General features: G+C 42.5%; 1 protein-coding gene across 2 annotated transcripts; it reads left to right on the forward strand.

Moving 5' to 3' along the window:
* Window positions 1-5,840: 5,840 nt before the first annotated feature.
* LOC122842614 (potassium voltage-gated channel subfamily G member 3-like) lies at window positions 5,841-17,032 on the forward strand. Of its 2 annotated transcripts, none has more exons than XM_044136648.1 (4): window positions 5,841-5,942; window positions 8,674-8,881; window positions 8,989-10,183; window positions 12,338-17,032. In XM_044136648.1, exons 3-4 carry the CDS (start codon window positions 9,609-9,611, stop codon window positions 13,011-13,013), a joined length of 1,251 nt encoding a protein of 416 aa, XP_043992583.1. In that variant the 5' UTR covers window positions 5,841-5,942; window positions 8,674-8,881; window positions 8,989-9,608; the 3' UTR covers window positions 13,014-17,032. The 2 variants fall into 2 exon arrangements, with proteins under 2 accessions (XP_043992583.1, XP_043992584.1); XM_044136649.1 differs by lacking the exon at window positions 5,841-5,942 and adding an exon at window positions 7,632-7,837.
* Window positions 17,033-18,788: the final 1,756 nt, after the last annotated feature.

The raw sequence follows: 18,788 nt of genomic DNA on the forward strand, positions 1-18,788 counted from the left end.
AAGGTTTTATTGGAATTCTAAAATAAGATATGAGAAGTGGGGGGTATTTTACCTCTGGCATGGAAAGAAGCAATCATAGTTCCAATCTTAAAGCCAGGTAAAGATCAATCAAATCCAGAAAGTTACAGACCCATTGCTTTAACTTCTCATATTTGTAAAATGATGGAGAGAATGGTAAATGAAAGATTGAACTACTTTGTTGAAAAGAGGGGATATTTATCAAAATGTCAATGTGGATTTAGAAAAGGGAGAAGCACTATGGATCCTTTACTATGTTTAGAACATGAAATCAGAAAAGGGCAAGTTAACAGGAGAGTGTGGTGGCTGTTTTCTTTGATATAGAGAAAGCTTATGATATGATGTAGAAAGATGGACTTTTAATTAAATTGAAAAAAATGGGAATTAATGGATCAATGTTTTATTGGATAAAAGATTTTTTACAAGATAGATCAATACAAGTAAGAATAGGACAACAATTGAACAGAAAAGTTTTTTGTTGAGAATGGTACACCTCAGGGAAGTATAGTGAGTCCTTTGTTTTTTTCTATTATGATTAATGATATATTTGACAATTTGGAGAGTGGAATGGGGTTTTCTTTATTTGCTGATGATGGAGCAATATGGAAGAGGGGGAAAAAATTAAAGTTCATTGTTAAAAACATACAAGAAGCAATTAATATTATAGAAGACTGGTCATTTAAATGGGGATTTAAAATTTCTATAGACAAAACAAAGACTTTATTTTTTTACAAGGAAGAAAGTAACTGAAAATTTAAAACTGCAAATATACAGTTAAAAGCCAGTAAATTAGAATATTTTGAAAAACTTCATTTATTTCAGTAATTGCATTCAAAAGGTGTAACTTGTACATTATATTTATTGATTGCACACAGACTGATGCATTCAAATGTTTATTTCATTTAATTTTGATGATTTGAAGTGGCAACAAATGAAAATCCAAAATTCCGTGTGTCACAAAATTAGAATATTGTGTAAGGGTTAAATTTTGAAGACACCTGGTGCCACAAACTAATCAGCTGATTAACTCTAAACACCTGCAAAGGGCTTTAAATGGTCTCTTGGTCCAGTTCTGAAGCCTACACAAACATGGGGAAGACTTCAGATTTGACAGCTGTCCAAAAGGCGACCATGGACACAAAAGGTTATTGCTGAAGAGGCTGGCTGTTCTCAGAGCTCTGTGTCCAAACACATTAATAGAGAGGCAAAGGGAAGGAAAAACTGTGGTCAGAAAAAGTGTACAAGCGATAGGGATCACCGCGCCCTAGTCAAGATTGTGAAAAAAAAAACCCATTCAAAAATGTGGGAGAGATTCACAAGGAGTGGACAGCTGCTGGAGTCAGTGCTTCAAGATCCACCACCAAGAGACGCTTGAAAGACATGGGTTTCAACTGCCGCATACCTCGTGTCAAGCCACTGTTGACCAAGAAACAGCGTGAAAAGCGTCTCACCTGGGCTAAGGAAAAAAAGAGCTGGACTGCTGCTGAGTGGTCCAAAGTCATGTTTTCTGACCAAAGCAAATTTTGCATTTCCTTTGGAAATTGAGGTTCCAGAGTCTGGAGGAAGACAGGAGAGGCACAGGATCCACGTTGCCTGAAGTCTAGTGTAAAGTTTCCACCATCAGTGATGGTTTGGGGTTTGGGTCATCTGCTGGTGTCGGTCCACTCTGTTTCCTGAGATCCAGGGTCTACCAGCAAGTTTTAGAGCACTTCATGCTTCCTGCTGCTGACCTGCTCTATGGAGATGGAGATTTCAGGTTCCAACAGGACTTGGCGCCTGCACACAGCGCAAAATCTACCCGTGCCTGGTTTACGGACCATGGTATTTCTGTTCTAAATTGGCCAGCCAACTCCCCTGACCTTAGCCCCATAGAAAATCTGTGGGGTATTGTGAAAAGGAAGATGCAGAATGCCAGACCCAAAAACGCAGAAGAGTTGAAGGCCACTATCAGAGCAACCTGGGCTCTCATAACACCTGAGCAGTGCCAGAAACTCATCGACTCCATGCCACGCCGCATTAATGCAGTAATTGAGGCAAAAGGAGCTCCAACAAAGTATTGAGTATTGTACATGCTCATATTTTTCATTTTCATACTTTTCAGTTGGCCAACATTTCTAAAACATCCCTTTTTTGTATTAGCCTTAAGTAATATTCTAATTTTGTGACACAGGGAATTTTGGATTTTCATTTGTTGCCACTTCAAATCATCAAAATTAAATGAAATAAACATTTGAATGCATCAGTCTGTGTGCAATGAATAAATATAATGTACAAGTTACACCTTTTGAATGCAATTACTGAAATAAATCAAGTTTTTCAAAATATTCTAATTTACTGGCTTTTAACTGTATAGTCATGAATTAGAAAGGGTACACTGTAAAATGTAACAAGTTCACTTTACTTAAAAAAAGTTAGGAAACCGATTGCCTCAAAATCTCCAAGTAAAGTAGCTAATTCATTTTAAGGTGTTATTGCTATAAATAACTATGTTTAGACCACTCAGATAAAGGCAGTAAACTTGAGTGCCGTTAACTCAAAATCATTAGTAAAGTTGACTATAAAATGTCAATTATGACTACTTCAAATTGTGAGTTATGTCAATTAAGCAGTACTCATAAAAATAAGTTATACTTACACGTTTAAACGTTCACATTACTTGCAAAATATCAGGAAACCAATTGCCTTGATATGTTCAAGTAAGATGAACCAAAAGTGTTAAGTTATTGGAACGAAGAGCCAACAGACAACAGTTTGAATGGAAAAAAATGTTTAATAATTAAACAAGTTTACCTTAAATACAAGGTTCTCAAGTGTGGTTACATACACACTAACCTGGAAACAAAGTTTTCCATAGACTTTTTTTAGGGAAAAAATGACTTTTTTCTAGGGTAGCCTTCAATCTAATATTGAATCCTTCAAATGGCCCTCAGTCTTTAAAACTTTGAGAATCCCTGCTTAAATGTCTTTGTTGACTGGTGTGAAACAAAAACTCAATTCTCAATACTAGAGCCCAACATTTATCATAACATTGATAAAGTAAATAATGAAGTAGTGAAGTGAAGTAATGTTTCTCCTCATTAACATAAAACCATTTAGTAGTCTGCAAATGCAATGATGCTCTCTCCAACAAAAAAAGAATCAAACAAGAAATAAAAATCACTTTTCCAATAAGGGTAAAGGTATCAACGTTGATCCATAATGTCACATCACATTCACTCATTGCATCAGAAGATTTTTGAGTGATTGTATTTTTGGTTTTAGGGATTTATGTCCAAGTGACAGAAGCACCCTTTGGATGAAGTCAAAGGTGTACTTCAGTTGTTGAGGGTACTCCAAATTCAGAGAATAAATAAGTCCAAAGAGCAAACACATGGCATGTGGAAGATTCCCAAGATCATTCATGACAAGACTTCCTTCCAAAATGATGGCAGTACTTGAAGACTGGAGGTGCAGTGAGTCAGTGGAGGCCTGCCTGTCCTCAGGAATGATGGTCAGGATCCCAATGGGGGTGTGAGACACGTCTGGGTCTTCGCAGTCCTAACAACAATAGAAGCAACACCACAATTACATATCAACGTAACACTTCTTCATCATGGCTGCTTCTCCTACAGTTTACAGCTGTCCTACCTATGGCAGTCTACTCATCATAAGCCTTCTATAACAGTACAGCGGCTTTTTTAACCCGCCAACATCTTTATCCTTATCCCTTTTCCTTTTTTGTTTTGCGCCCCGGACAGCTTTTTTGCACTGCCGCTCCATCTTGTTGCCACTAAATAAACATGATATTTTCGACTAACGTTAGTCCCAGGCATCGCTAAATCATTACACATAAAGTTAACCTCAAAACCTGGACTTACGGATGAATTATACGGCCGAGATAACGAATATAAGTTTGCTAAAAAACAGTGGGACTTACCGTGACAAAACTTAGCTGCAGCAACCGCCGTATTGTTGACAGTTTGGCGCTTCTTTCAAACAAGTCGTCACTCGTCAGTGTCCAATGCGCATGTGCGTTCAACGAGAGCTGCCGAATGATGCCGAGTTTTTTGCTGATTATGCAGATGCGTTTTGCTCACTCATAACTCCAAGTTCGGGTTACTTGCTGCTGATGAGTTTGATTACTTGCTTCAGTAGAAAGTTGCCTTTGCTAAGTTTAAGTTAGTATAGTCAACAGAGTAAGCTGGAATGAGTTCAGGTCACTTTTCTTTTTGAGTAAGATATACTATTACATTTTACAGTGTACTTGGAAAAATCATATTCAAAAAGTAATGAATAAGTGTTAGAGAGTTTTAAATGTAATGAGGTGTTTGGTGGGAAGTGAATGGGGGGCTGAGAGGAAGGCAATGAAATCAATATATACTGGGTTAATAAGGTCTGTATTTGATTATGGAAGTATTGTATTTGGATCAGCATCAGAAACACTATTTAAAAAATTAGATAATATTCAGTATCAAGCCTTGAGGTTATGTACAGGAGCAGTTAGAACAACTCCAACTTCAGATTTGCTAATAGAAATGGGAGGGATGCCATTTAATCTTAGAAGATTACAGTTAAAGACCAATTATTGGTGTAATTTAAAGGGCCATGATGGAAATCATCCATGTCAAGAAATTTTAAAATCTAGTTGGGAAAAAGAAAAGAAGAAATTAAATTCTGTTGGATGGGAGATAAAAAATATTATAAAAGATTTTGGTTTATCTGATATAAATATTAGTCAAACAGTTCCTCTTTCACCAGTTTATCCGTCTCTATTTCATAATAATGTTGTTGATTTGACTTTGTTGGAGAAAAGGAAAGGAGAAAACATTTCAGATCCATATTTGGTTCAATCATATTTAGATAATAAGTACTATGGATATGTCCAAGTTTTTACAGATGTGTCTAAAAACTCAAGTAGCAATAATGGGGTATCTTTCATTGTTCCAGAATTCAGAGTTAAAAAATGTAAAAGAATTACTGATGGAGTATCAGTTTATACCGGAGAGATGATGGGAATCATTTTAGCTTTAGGATGGATTGAGGAAGTTCGTCCATTAAGAAGCATAGTATGCTCTGATTCAAGTTCTTCATTATGTTCATTGAAAAATAATCATGCTATTAATAGACCGGATCTTTTATTAGAAATTCAGTTAATAACTTATAGAATTCAAGCAATGGGTTTATTAGTTATATTTACATGGATACTGTCACATATAGGAATAAGAGGGAATGTTTTGGCTGATAAATATGCAAAACAAGCTTCAAAATATAGTGTTATTGATATATTAGTTCCATTAAGTAAAGAAGAAATCAAATCTATTATTAAACAAAAGGTTAAGGAAAGATGGCAGAGACAGTGGGAGGAAGATAGAACTGGTAGATGGCTGTACAGTATTCAAAGAAAAGTTGGTGCAATGAGGAGAACGGGACAAAATAGAAAAGAGGAAACAGTTATATCTAGGTTGCGTTTTGGACATACAAGGTTAAACAGTAATTTATTTAAAATAGGAAAACATCGAACTGGAAGTTGTGATTTTTGTTGTCAAGAAGAGACGGAAAAACATGTTTTGTTGTTCTGTACAAAATATTCTGTTGAGAGAAGGAAATTAGTCGGTTACAAGAAAATAAATTACAGTTAAATTTACAAGATATTTGGGGAAAAATTTCTAGTTCTGAAGATATAAGTTATTTAATTAATTACCTTAAGAAAACAAAATTGATAGAAAAGACATAAGTTGTTTTTTTTGTTTTGTTTTGTTTTGTTTTGTTTTGTGGGGGGTGTATATAGTTAGCGTCCCGATCCACACTCCATTCCAGTAGATGGCGGTAATGCACATCTAAAAGTTGCTTGCCAACCGCCATAAAAAATAATAAGAAGAATGTTTTGCTATTAATGGTCAACGCTACGACAGCAAGATAAGATCTAAGGGATTCACATTTCACAGGTCGGTAAAAAGTTTGAACTAAAACAAAATCCAAAGTGTGGAGTAGGTCAGTAGCCTCATGCTGTAGCTTGACTTGGACAGCCATCATATGAACCCGCTGCGTGTTTCGGTTCAGTTAACTCAAAAATAAGGCGACCCAAACATCGACTTGCTGACAGATTAGCAGTAAAGCAGCTGTTTAAAGAAGCTAACCAACCAGCGCTGGTATCGTGACCAAACTGTCTCTAGGTTTATATCCAGAGAGATAGAGATATTTTACACATCCAAACATCGGCACTTTTATTCCAGCCAAAATGTATAGAAACTGGATCAGAAATGTGGGGCTCCAACTGTTTGTTGTGGCAGATTCCTGCTCGTCCTGCATCGGAACCGTCTGGTTCAGTGGAATCAAACGACGCCCAGTAATGGCGCCGCAGGTTCACGTCGCTAGCTGTAGCGGCTAATGGCCGCCGTCCGGTCCAGGAGCATCGACGGTCACTCTGCTCCCCAGCTGTCCTCTCTTGTATGAAGTGCTCCAGTTTCTGAGCGCTCGGTAAAAATCAGCTAGTAAAAGGCAACTACATTATTGTGATAATACTTCACAGAAAACATTTTGTAATTGTTTTCAACTGTAAGCAAGCATTGAGCAAATTACAGACTCATTCCATAAATTAGAATCTGTTAGTAATGGCATCACCAAGGCAAAGACATTATGGATTAATTAGAACATTTCTGAAGAAGTTCAAACGGGGCCTGCCAAAGTCAGTTGGAACCAGGGTTCTCATGCTAAAATTTAGCATCAATGCTAAGCGTAGCTAAAATAATATTAATAGCATGTGGAACGTCTGAAGCATGTTAACCAATGTGCACTTACTCCATTCAGTAGGTTTAAGCTAAAATGTGCCAAAATGCTAATGTTAGCCTAAATGCTGTCACTAGCATGTTGTCTTACATTGACCTTCTCCATTCAGTGTGCTAAACATGGCTAATACATAAAAACTAGCTAAATGCTTATTTTGGGGAGAAGGGTAATGTTAGTGCGTTGCTTTGCTCCACAGGCAGTGCACTAGTGGGGAAGTGCACTGCTAATGTTTGTGCTAACGTGTAGAACAATAGGTGCTTCCATGCATTGCTATGGCAGGTCCCAATTACACAGCTGATGTTTAACATCTTTATAACTCTTAGTATGTTTAATAGCTGCTAAAAGGTTTCATTTTTGAAAGGTGCTATTAAACTGACGAGCTATATCAGGATGTATATCCTAGTTCAGTGAGTCAGACTATTGCATTCACATTTCACTTTTGGCTGTATTTGTAGCACAACAAGGCCTTCCAGTCACAGAACTGCTCCTCTTCCTCACCAACTGGCAGCACAAAGTTACACCCTTGGTTTGGAATAATTCAAATTTGTAAATATTTAGTAACTCTCGGTTAGCCTTCGTAGCGGGCCATTATTGATATTAGCTGGCATTAAATACTGTAATGACTTTTATGAGGCAGAGAATAGTGAACAGGAGTCTTAATTTTATCAGAGGTAAAGCTTTATTTATTTTTAAAGATTGTAAAATGTTTTAAGAGAGACTTAATTTGGGAGACCCTGAGAACCGACATCCAAGGCCAGCACAGGCCGGGTTTCTCCTCCAGAACCGCTGCAGGAATGGAAACCCAAATGGACCTGAAACTGAAACGGTCTAAATCACTCCACAGCACAACCACAAAGGGAGGAAGAGGACTGATGCAGCTCCTTATAGCCGTCAGACCTGGTTCTGGTCCCATGAATTAAAAACAGTCAAACGAATTCACAAAGGATTTTTAAAAGACCGCTAAGCCACCAGTCTGATGACGAAAGCTCCTCTGTGGCGTTCATGACCCTCACTGGCTCAGGACAGACAAGCTTGAGTCTCCTGGAACTGGAAGGTGAGGTTTCACTGGTGTGTTAACTGGCCCTCGGCCCCTAACTCTCCTCCTGGACCAGGAGCCGCTCCCCGTCTTCACTGCCCCCAAGAAATGGGTCTGTTTGTCTCTGTCCTGTTCCTGTTTATCTCCTCCCAGCTCCTGCTCATCAGCAGCAACCCTTCCTGTTCACCACACGACACATAGTGGACATAAATACAGAGTAATATTCTATTCACAAAACAGAAACAATAATATGTCCATCTTACTTGTGAAAGTATTGTTCACATCGGGTCAATAGTCCGTCGATGTGAACAATAATATCCTGCAGTGCTGAGTAGGGGTGCACCGATTTATCTGTGCCGATTTCCTTCATTTTGGGAGATTTTTACATGTGAAGTCGATCTTATCCACTGTAGCTTGGCAAAGATCCAAGAATCAACCACTGTCTTCTGCTCTCTGGTGAGAGGTTGACCTGACAGACCGGCACACTAACTTAGGTCTGCACATCTAGAATTAACACTTAGCCCACTGTTGCCAACCCAACAACTTTCTTGCTATATTGAGCAACATTTCAGACAAAAAAATTGGCATCGGCCAAAATCAGAATCGGCAGGTTAAGCTTTTTAAAACATCAGTAATCTGATTGACCCTAAAGCTGAGGCGTCTTCTGCTGTTAGCTTAGCCAAGTGGGGGGGATGACCACTCCAAGATGGCCGCTGGGTCTACTCTTTATTATGTATATGAAAATAACAATGTCTCCTTCCGTCTTATCCAGTTTTAGAACATTTTGCCAGTTGTTGTTTTTCTGCCCTTGTAAATCTTTTCCCTCTGTGTTAATGCTGCTACTGTCTGTCCAGCTCCTGAACCAGATTCAGGTGGTCCTGGTCCTGGTTCTGGTCCTGGTTCTGGTTCTGGTTCTGGTTCTGGTCCTGGTTCTGGTCCTGCCCAAGCCCAAGCCCAAGCCCAAGCCCAGGCCCAGGCCGGTGTTCTGTCAGATTAACATGCTGTCAGAATCTCCTCCAGGCAGTGAGTAGCATCGGATGAAGAGCTCTGTAAGGGTCAGAGGTCAGTGCAGGATACTTACACAGGATACGACAAAAATGACTCAGTAAATTGTTTTTAATAACTATATTAAAACTAATAAATATTCCTGCGTCGTCGTGGTTTCACAGGGCATTTAAAGCTGCAGTCAACTAGAAAACTCGCCTCCCTGTTCCTTGAAAATTGTCCGACCGGACAGCGGCTAAGTCGGGTTATGATGTTTGACCTCTGTGTCACACACTAGTAGCCGTCGGTTTATGTGGGCCGACAGAACGCCGGCTTGCAGCTGCTGAGCAAACCCACCTGAAAACGGAGGCCTCGGCCAGCAGGGGGAGCCGTTGATCTGCTGACGAAGGAACTCCTCTTCCTCACGGCTTTGATGTTGATGTGATGAAGAGGAGAGCAGAGCTGCTGGAGCCTTCAGCTCCTCTGGAGGAAGAGGAGGAGGAGGAGGAAGGTCTGCTACTCTTCTCAGATTCGACACAACAAAGAAACAAAGACGAAGAGGATCCCAGGCAGAACCTCCACCGCGCTCCACTCTTCCTGAAGGTCCGGTTCCACCAGAACCCAGCCGCAGCTGCTGCGGTCCGTTTGGCCCGACTGGAGGTTCTTCATGAAGTCGCTGCGTTAGAAGCAGCAGATCCTCCTGGCCTGGTTAACTGGGCAGATTCTGCAGCAGACCCGGTCAGTCCAGGTCTGCCTGGATCAGAGTTTGGATCCAAGCAGACTTCATCCTCGTTTGGAAGTGAGGATGAAGCCGGACGGCCGGCTGTGCACCGTGAACGTTGGCGGCCGGCGGTTCTCCTTCCCGCCGGACCTGATGAAGCGCCTTCCTCTCAGCAGACTCGGCCGGCTGCTTCGCTGCGGCTCGGAGCGCGAGCTGCTGCAGCTCTGCGACGACTACGACCGCGACGCCAACGAGTTTTTCTTTGACCGCCACGCCGACGCCTTCGGCTTCATCATGCTGTACCTCCAACACGGCACGCTGCGCCTCCTGCCCCAGATGTGCGAGCTCTCCTTCTACAACGAGATGCAGTACTGGGGCCTGGAGAGCTGCGACCTGCAGCCTTGCTGCCAGCGCCGCCTGGACGGACGCCTGGACGGACATTTGGTTCACCGTTTTGCTGAGGAGGAGCGGCGATGTCCAGACGAGCCCCAGGGCTGCTGGCTGGAGACGCTGAGGAGGACGTTGGAGGAGCCGGCGTCCTCGCTGCTGGCTCAGGTTCTGGCCTCCGTCTCGGTTCTGTTCGTGGTCGTCTCCATCGGGATGCTGTGTGCCAGTACCTTACCGGCCTGGAGGGCTGCAGAGAACCCGGACCAGCACTGGTAAGGGTTGGGCTGACCTGTCTGCTGTCTGTGGGTAGGTTTGAAGTGGTCAGAACCAGTAGCTCTGGGTCAGAACCAGTAGCTCTGGGTCAGAACCAGTAGCTCTGGGTCAGAACCAGTAGCTCTGGGTCAGAACCAGTAGCTCTGGGTCAGAACCAGTAGCTCTGGGTCAGAACCAGTAGCTCTGGGTCAGAACCAGTAGCTCTGGGTCAGAACCAGTAGCTCTAGGTCAGAACCAGTAGCTCTGGGTCAGAACCAGTAGCTCTGGGTCAGAACCAGTAGCTCTGGGTCAGAACCAGTAGCTCTAGGTCAGAACCAGTAGCTCTGGGTCAGAACCAGTAGCTCTGGGTCAGAACCAGTAGCTCTAGGTCAGAACCAGTAGCTCTGGGTCAGAACCAGTAGCTCTGGGTCAGAACCAGTAGCTCTAGGTCAGAACCAGTAGCTCTGGGTCAGAACCAGTAGCTCTAGGTCAGAACCAGTAGCTCTGGGTCAGTGGAGGATTTATTGCCACATTTATAATTCAAAGTGATTTTTTTCTCTTTCTGGTTTCAGAAACATTGAACTAGAATTATTAAGAGAATTTAGATGAGTTGCTGTTTTTATTGCAGGTATTTTTTCTCCCATATTCACAAAATCACTTTTGAATTTATCTACAACATTCTTCATATTGGTAATATTCTGATTAATATTTATAAAATACTGTGGATAATTGTTACTGTCAGTTTTCCTGATAATATTTAAACTGTGCCTTAGTATCATTTTTATTACTATCCAATAATTTATAAAAATATTCCTTTTAACATGCCTTTATAATATTCACTTTTTTATATTTCTTATGTTTGTTTTCTGATTCAGAAGTTCTATGTTTTATAAATTCCTTAAAGTTTTTCTTTTTTCACATATTTTCTCTTCCTTTTATAATTTGCTGCTCATTTTTCTGCTTTTCCTCTATTTTTCCTTAACTGGACAGTTTTATCATATAGTAATTTAAACATTCTTCAAAATCCTTCATATTTTGAATTCACATCATTAATTCTACAAATTAATCTCAAATCATATTACATATACACATATATGCCTTCAGTGAAGCAGTGGCCTAAACTGCAGCGGTAGTCAGAGTTTCTGAGGTATTAAAAATCTTTTTGAGGTCATCCAGAGGTCACCGTCCCCCCATATCGCTCCAAAACAAACCAACGTCGTTGGTGCAGTCAAACCTTAAAACCAGTTGGATATTCCCAAACCCGCCGAGCTCCAGCTGGATCCGATTCCTGGATGTCGGCCGGCCGTCCTCTACTGTCCCTCCTCGACCCTCAGAGCTTCACTTAGGGACCGTCAACAAATTTCCTACTTCTTTATATTTCTCATGTCAATAGAAACAAATGTAAATAGAAATCTTGCCATGTGACTCACGCTGTTACACGAGACACACTGTTCTCTAGTCATACTCAATATTTTTAATAATTGTAATATTAAAAATAATTTTTTCTCTTCAATTCTATTGCAGAAAAACAGCAAATATAAACCAACTTAAGAACGGTATAAAAAGAGCTTTTTGGGAGATAATGTGTATAAATTATAAGTGTTTAAAGATCATCTAAAGACGAGAATAGAAGTTTATTTGGAGATTTAATTGTTTATTAGTTGATGTTAGAAAAGATCCAGAACCAAAACCATAACCACAACTAGAACCAAAACCAGGACCAGAACTGGGTCCAGATGGAGTCAGCCCAGAGTCCAGTTGAGCAGCTCTGTGGCTTGACCCAACAGAAAGTTCTGTTGCTGTGGAAGACTTCCTGCCTGGTTCCGGTACCGAAGGAAACTCACCATCAGTCTTCAAGGACTACAGACCTGTTGCCATGACAACCCCCATCATGGTGGTTCTGGAGCGGCCCCTGCTGGCCGTTCTGAGGAAGCAGGACGCTGCAGTCTGCTTATCGCCATGAAGACGGAGACGCTGCAGGTTCGACTGATCTCCAGCAGGTGGCGCTTCAGCCTCACTTGGATCTATAAATACAATAAGTCTGATCTATGTGATGCATATCTACGGTGGAACCAGGAGGCAGCAGGAGAACCTCGGCATGATTACTGTCTGTAGACTGGCCTGGTTTGTGATTGGCTGCTCACTCTGGTCTGTGATTGGCTGTCCCTCTACAGGATCGTTGAAGCGGTTTGTATCGGCTGGTTCACTGCAGAGTGTCTGCTCCGTTTCCTGGTGTCCCACGATAAATGTGACTTCCTTCGCCGTCCTCTGAACGTCATCGACCTCCTGGCCATCTTGCCCTACTATGTCTCCGTTACCGTGACGATGCTGACAGGGGAGAACTCGCAGCTGCAGCGGGCCGGGGTGGTACTGCGGGTCCTGCGGATGATGCGGATCTTCTGGGTGATAAAGCTGGCCCGTCACTTTCTGGGCCTGCAGACTCTGGGCCTGACGCTGCGCCGCTGTTACCGCGAGATGGTGATGCTGCTCGTCTTTGTTTGTGTCGCCATGGCGATCTTCAGCGCGATGGCCCAGCTGCTGGAGCACGGCTCGGATCTGGAGACCGGGAACCCGGACTACGCCAGCATCCCCGCGGCCTGCTGGTGGGTCATCATCTCCATGACGACTGTGGGCTACGGGGACGTGTGTCCTGTGACGGTGGCGGGCCGGGTGCTGGGCGGAGTCTGCGTGGTGAGCGGCATCGTGCTTCTGGCGCTGCCCATCACCTTCATCTACCACAGCTTTGTTCAGTGTTACCACGAGCTCAAACTGCGCTCCGGACCAGACCGGACCGGACCAGAACCTGTTCAGTGGCAGAACAACGCTAGAGGGCGCCCCCTACAGGACTGATCAAAGTGTCCCACAGATTAACCAGCTGGTTCGCTTAACTAATTGGACTGGCCAGTCTACTTCCTGTTGCTTTATTTTCCACTTCCTGCTTGTGGCGCTGAAGGTGGCAACATGCTGGCGTAACTCTACTTTCATTGAGATGTTTTGTCTTTTTATCTCTAATAACTGAAGAATTAATGAGCTACATTTAATTTCCCTTTGGGATTAATAAAGTTTTTTTTAAATTGGAATTATTTACACTTCCTGTTCATGTCTGCATTTTGATGATGTCGAGATAAGCAGAGGTCATCCCTTTATTTCCATGCTGGAGATTTGAGTTTAGCATCAAAGCCTTTAAAATGAATCACACAAAGTAACCAAATGCCTCCTCAAAGTTCTGGTGGATGTAAAATAGTTACGATATTTGATTCTGGAGAGAAAACGGTTTCATAGGTTGCTTTTAGCCCAAAGCTAAATGTAAAACACTCCTGGGACTCGGATGAGTCACTAAAACCAACCTGGTTCAGAAACAAGAGCAAGTTGTAACAAAGAGGAAAAGCAGCCATTAGGGGCCACGGGGCAGTTAGGGGCCGTTAGGGTGACCCTCTGGGTGGGATATCAGGAACCAGGCCAGTTTTCCTCGACAGACTGACCTGCTTACTGGACAAGGTGGTTATACCATCAGATTTAACTCACTTTACCTGTCAGATGGAGATCTGGAGGGTCAGGAGGTCAGAGCTCCATCCAGCTTCAGCCCATATCAGAGTTCAGAAAGAACATTTCATCTGGGTTTATATGACGAGGTTCACCTGAGTTTGACGACCTTCTTCTGGAAGTGAAATTAGCTCCCACAGATCACATCTGTTAATGGTCGCTATCCTCATTTTCACAACCTCCAGTGGGCGGTGCGGGTGGCTACAATCCATAGTAGCCACACAACCACACCTGCTAGAAGGAAACTTATGTACCCTGTACAACGCTTTCATTCTATTGGCTGAGAGGTTGCTAGGCGACTCTGCCAAAAAGGCAGTTCCATGTTTCACAAGCGAGCAGAGAGTTTGAGCGCAAGGAGGATTTCATGTATTTAGTTCTCAAAACTGGTAGAATGTTTGCTTACATTTTCATTTTGAAAGCAGAGCTTCATGTCTTTCTTCTCAAAACTTATAACACTTGTACTCAAACCTCTGAGGCTCTAGAGCAGTGGTGCCCAAAGAGGATGTTTTATTCTCTCCCTGCTGGTAACAAGAACCTTTTCTGCAGGTCGATGTTCTTCCATCATTGGATCCAGGTGCGTTAAACCAGGAGAGACTAAAACATGAATGTTTTTATATTCTGTGAATATAAAAACCTGTAAGGGAAGAAGAAGAAGAAAAAGCAAGAAACCAGTAAGTCCAGCTGTGAGGTAATACAGTACCCATATGAGGAACCAGAACAGAGTCCAGTCAGAACCGTGTCTCTGCTGTGGAAACCTGTCAGCTCTCTGCTTCAGGCATCCAGGACCCACTTTGGGCAGCACTGATCTAGAGGAAGTCAGTCATGGAGACATTTGGTCTCCACGAAGGCTGTGAAATGTGTCACTTCCTGTCCAATGTGTCACTTCTCCTGTGAAAACTGACGGCTCAAACCAGAGCAGGATTTTACAGATTGTAGAAATTTGTACATTATAGAAACAGTAAAAACTGAAAGGCTGCAGAACCTGCTGGGGGCCCAAAAGAACCAGAACCAGATTCTGCTGTGTGCAGAACAGAAGTCAGGATGAGTGGAACTGAATTTCAGCTTGTTGTCGGCCATGATTCCTGCAGACTGAGGAAAAGTAGCCAACCGTCCTCCTCGCCTCATTGGTCCAAAGGTTCTGACCCAGACAACTGATTTCTGTGCAGGAGGAACGAGGCAGGAAGCGATGCACTGGTTCTGAGCCAGTAGAGGGCGCCACTGAGCATGCCCAGCGCCCTCTGCTATTTCTCCAACACCAGTGCGTCCAGAACACGGACCATCGCTGGTTCTGATGGTTCTGGATTTTGTCTGACCACTAACAGAACCCTGGGTAACGCTGGGTTTGTGTTGCCATGGTAACCTGGTGATCTTGGGCCTCATGAATCTGAACACCGGTCCTTTAAAACTCCGAACTTGCAGGAAACTGCAGCTGCTGCTCCGCCTGTCACCTCCATAAATTCATCTTACTGTAAATTAGGCTGCCAGTAACCATGGCAACGACCTTGCTTGTAGCAGTACATACTTATAATAATCATCTATATGGATCCTGGTTGTGCTGGTTTGTTGGAGGATCAGAGCCGTGACACAGTTTATCTTTTAATTTGACGGTTTCTCGATTTATTCTGACGATAACGCCGTCATGGCCGCCGCTGCCAGTACTACCCTAAACTTAAGTTAGTTTCTGCTGTCGTCAGTTCACTTAAATATTTACATAACAAAATAGATTCATATGTTACAATGGTGGTACTGAATAGATGTATAAATAAACACCCCTCCTGCAGGACAACATAGAACAGAACAGAATAGAATTCAGCTTTCTTGTCAAACACAAAGCAACGAAGTCCATCCAGAGGTTTTTAGCAAGAAAAGGAAAAAAAAATACATATGTGGTTCTGGTTCTGCATCCAGAACCAAACATGGAGAAACATTCAGCTTCTATGCACCACAGTTCTGGAACAAACTTCCAGAAAACTGAAGAACAGCTGAAACATCCTTTATATCCAGAGTAAAACTCACTGTTGGAGTTGCTATGGAAACCTAATCATGAAACATTGATCAATAATCTGATGCTGCTGTTCTTATGATGTAAAGCTCTTGTTGCTGAAAAATAAACTAAATTTGATTTGATTTGATTTTTGGTTTCTGTTTTCAGGTCAAAAGTTTTCAGATATTTATGAAACTTTTACGCCACGTTCATTTTCATACAGGCCGTGTATGAAAATATGTGTGTAAAATATGGCGCCGCACATTCTGGTGACTACCCACCAGGTTGAGCTCTGCCAGCGCCTCACTGTGTTGCCATGGCGACTGCTACAGGACGCCGGAGGCGCTCAGCCGCGGTGGCACCTTCCTGCCAGACTGCGAGGTTCTGTTTCTCTGGTTGCCATGGTGACCTGCCAGCATCCCTGTCACCATGGTGACAGAGAACATCAGCTCACTGTCTCCATGGTAACAGGTAGGTTCAAAGTGATCCCAAAGGAGAAGACGTCCAAAGTCTGCAAACTCCCATTTTACATTTTATCTGATCATCTCAGGAGACAGAACACGGTCGGTTCTGGAGGTTCTGGGTTCTCCATCAGAACCAAACTGATCCTGCGTTTTATGAATGTTGAGTTTAGTTTTTAGGTTTTACAGTGTAAAGTTTTTTTACTCTATAAAAACTGCTGAGTCATGTTTACCGGGGACAGTTTGGACTGCAGGTTGGTTCTACGGTTCTGCTGCCGGGTCAGCGCCACGTTTGGACTCGTGGTTTCATACAGTGCTAGAAGAAGAAACAAGTCCTGAGCAGCAGGTCCGTTATCTTCCAGAACCAGAACCTGCTTCGTTACTCATTGGGTTCCCTCTGGTCCGTCTGAGGAGCCAGAACAGAACCGAGACGACTTCAGCAGAACCTTGAGGAAGGATCCAGCGAGCCGTGGTGGAAGGAGGCAGAACTTCAGAACCGCCACGACCCAGAACGTCAGCAGCTCCAGGTTGAGATCCGGTGTATGTGAATTTGGAAGCGATTCTCCATGTTTGCTTGTTGCAGAACCAAACAGAACCGGGCCGGATCTACGTTGCGAAAAACAAAATTAAAAATAAATTTAATGTCCTTAAAATCCGATTTATGAAAATGAATCTCGTCAAAATAAAGATGAACTCACCAAAATGTGGGAGTGTAAAAATAATCTGTTAGTTTATGAAAAGCTAAAATCTGAAAATGTTTGGTTCAAGTTTCACCGAGAAGAACCAGAACCAGAACCAGCAGACAGAGAACAATAAAATGACAGAGATTGTGTGGAAACAAGAGGTCTCACTCCACGTCTTCGTAACATTACTCAAGTAAAAGTTCAAGTATTTTGCAGTACAACTACCAAGAGTTGTTTTTTAAATATTACTGAAGTAACAGAGTAGTTACTCCTAAAACACAATAAAAATCTCCAGAGTTCAAACGTTCATAAAGATTTAGGGTGGAGAGTCATAAACCAATCTTCTCCCAAAAAGTCTTTTTGTACAAGACAAACGTCAGCAGAAGCTCTGAGGCCCAAATGTGGGGAAGATGAGACATTTGATTTGCTGATGTTCTTTTGCCTGCGACAGACTGGCGACCTGTCCAGGTGACCCCGCCTCTCGCCCGGAACGTAGCTGGAGAGGAACCAGCAACCCTCCTGACCCCATGGACCTTACCAGAGGGGCCGCTTTTCATTGGCTGATGCTCATTCTACGTGGTCACGTGGGTGGCAGTCTCACAAACACGAGCTTCCCGTTAGCTAAGTACAGCATACTAGCAGTTCTGATACAACTTCTACACCTTGAAGCCTGTCTGCTACACAGTTTAACGTTAGCTAAACAGATCAATATGCAACGTGTACTGTATCTGACACACACTAAAGATTTTATTTTAGCAGAAAAGGTTTTGGACTAAACTGTCACTCGTGTTAGCCACTCTAGCACCAAGTACAGCTGGTCAATCAACCATCGCTGTGTTCAGGGAACCAACGATTAATAATCCAGAAATAAATATCAAGCCTGGAAACTTGATATCGTAACGGACTGGATGTTTTGTTTTTAACGTAATCTTTGCTCGTCTTGCGGGGGCGCAGGCGGTTGCCACGGTAACAAGTGTGCTTAAACTACTAAGAGAGACAGACTAAAAAGGTACGAATGGTTTTGAGTTGATCACCTGTTCGGGTTATTTTAACTTTGTTTACCTTTGCTGTGGCTCATTACAGCCGCTGTAGTTTCTAAACGTTGGATCAATTACCCTGTTTGTTTGTGATTATACGTCATTCATAACAAACATCAAAAAGAACAAATAGATTTCATAAAATTTTAACAAACAAATGGCTTCTTTACCTTAACAGAGCTCTTTGGTTCCTCTTATCAGTCTGTAGCTTCTCATATTGAGGTCATCAAACCAAATTTCAGATCTACCATAACTGACCGACTGACACTTGCTGGCCTCAGGTTTGCAACCAGCTTGTGACTGAAAAACCAGTAACCTCCTCCCAGATGATGACATGAACTTGTTATTTCCTCTGTCCATTGTAGTAGCTGATATATTGTGAAAATCAGGTAGAAATGATGCACTAATGGAGTCATGTTTACATAGAAACAATGCGCTACGAGGCTTTGCTTGTAAGACTTGCGGTCACGTGGGTCGGTTGTGGGCGGAGCTTGGTAAGGTCCATTAGGGACAAGGGTGAACAAAAAATGGATGGATGTAGTTTCTGTTTGTAAACATGACGGTAGCAGCTTTGGACGCGTAGCACGGACAGATAGACTTAGCCATCTATCCGTGCTACGGTAGGAAAATCTGACGAGGTAGCACTGATAGACAGAACAGGGTTATTCCGAGAAATGCGCCCTGTCGCGGGAACGCGCATTGTACCTGTTCTCTGGGCTGCAGGTATAAGTTTCATATCCATAAGACAATATTTGGGGAAATTGACTGGGGATGCAGATATTGGTAGACTAATAATAGCCTTTTGCCGAAATATGAAATCTCCTGCTAACTTAGAAAAATAAAGAGATAAAAATGAAAAAATATATTTTCTACATTTTCTTCTCTGAGCTGCAAATTTCATATCAATAGGACAATAT

The sequence above is a fragment of the Gambusia affinis genome, linkage group LG13, assembly GCF_019740435.1.
Source record: "Gambusia affinis linkage group LG13, SWU_Gaff_1.0, whole genome shotgun sequence".
NCBI lineage: Eukaryota > Metazoa > Chordata > Actinopteri > Cyprinodontiformes > Poeciliidae > Gambusia > Gambusia affinis.

Coding starts and splice junctions, on each gene's coding strand:
- LOC122842614 (XM_044136648.1), top strand. CDS start 9,609: ATGAAGCCGGACGGCCGGCTGTGCACCGTGAACGTTGGCGGCCGGCGG. Junction 10,184..12,337: donor GAGAACCCGGACCAGCACTG/GTAAGGGTTGGG, acceptor GTCCCTCTACAG/GATCGTTGAAGCGGTTTGTA.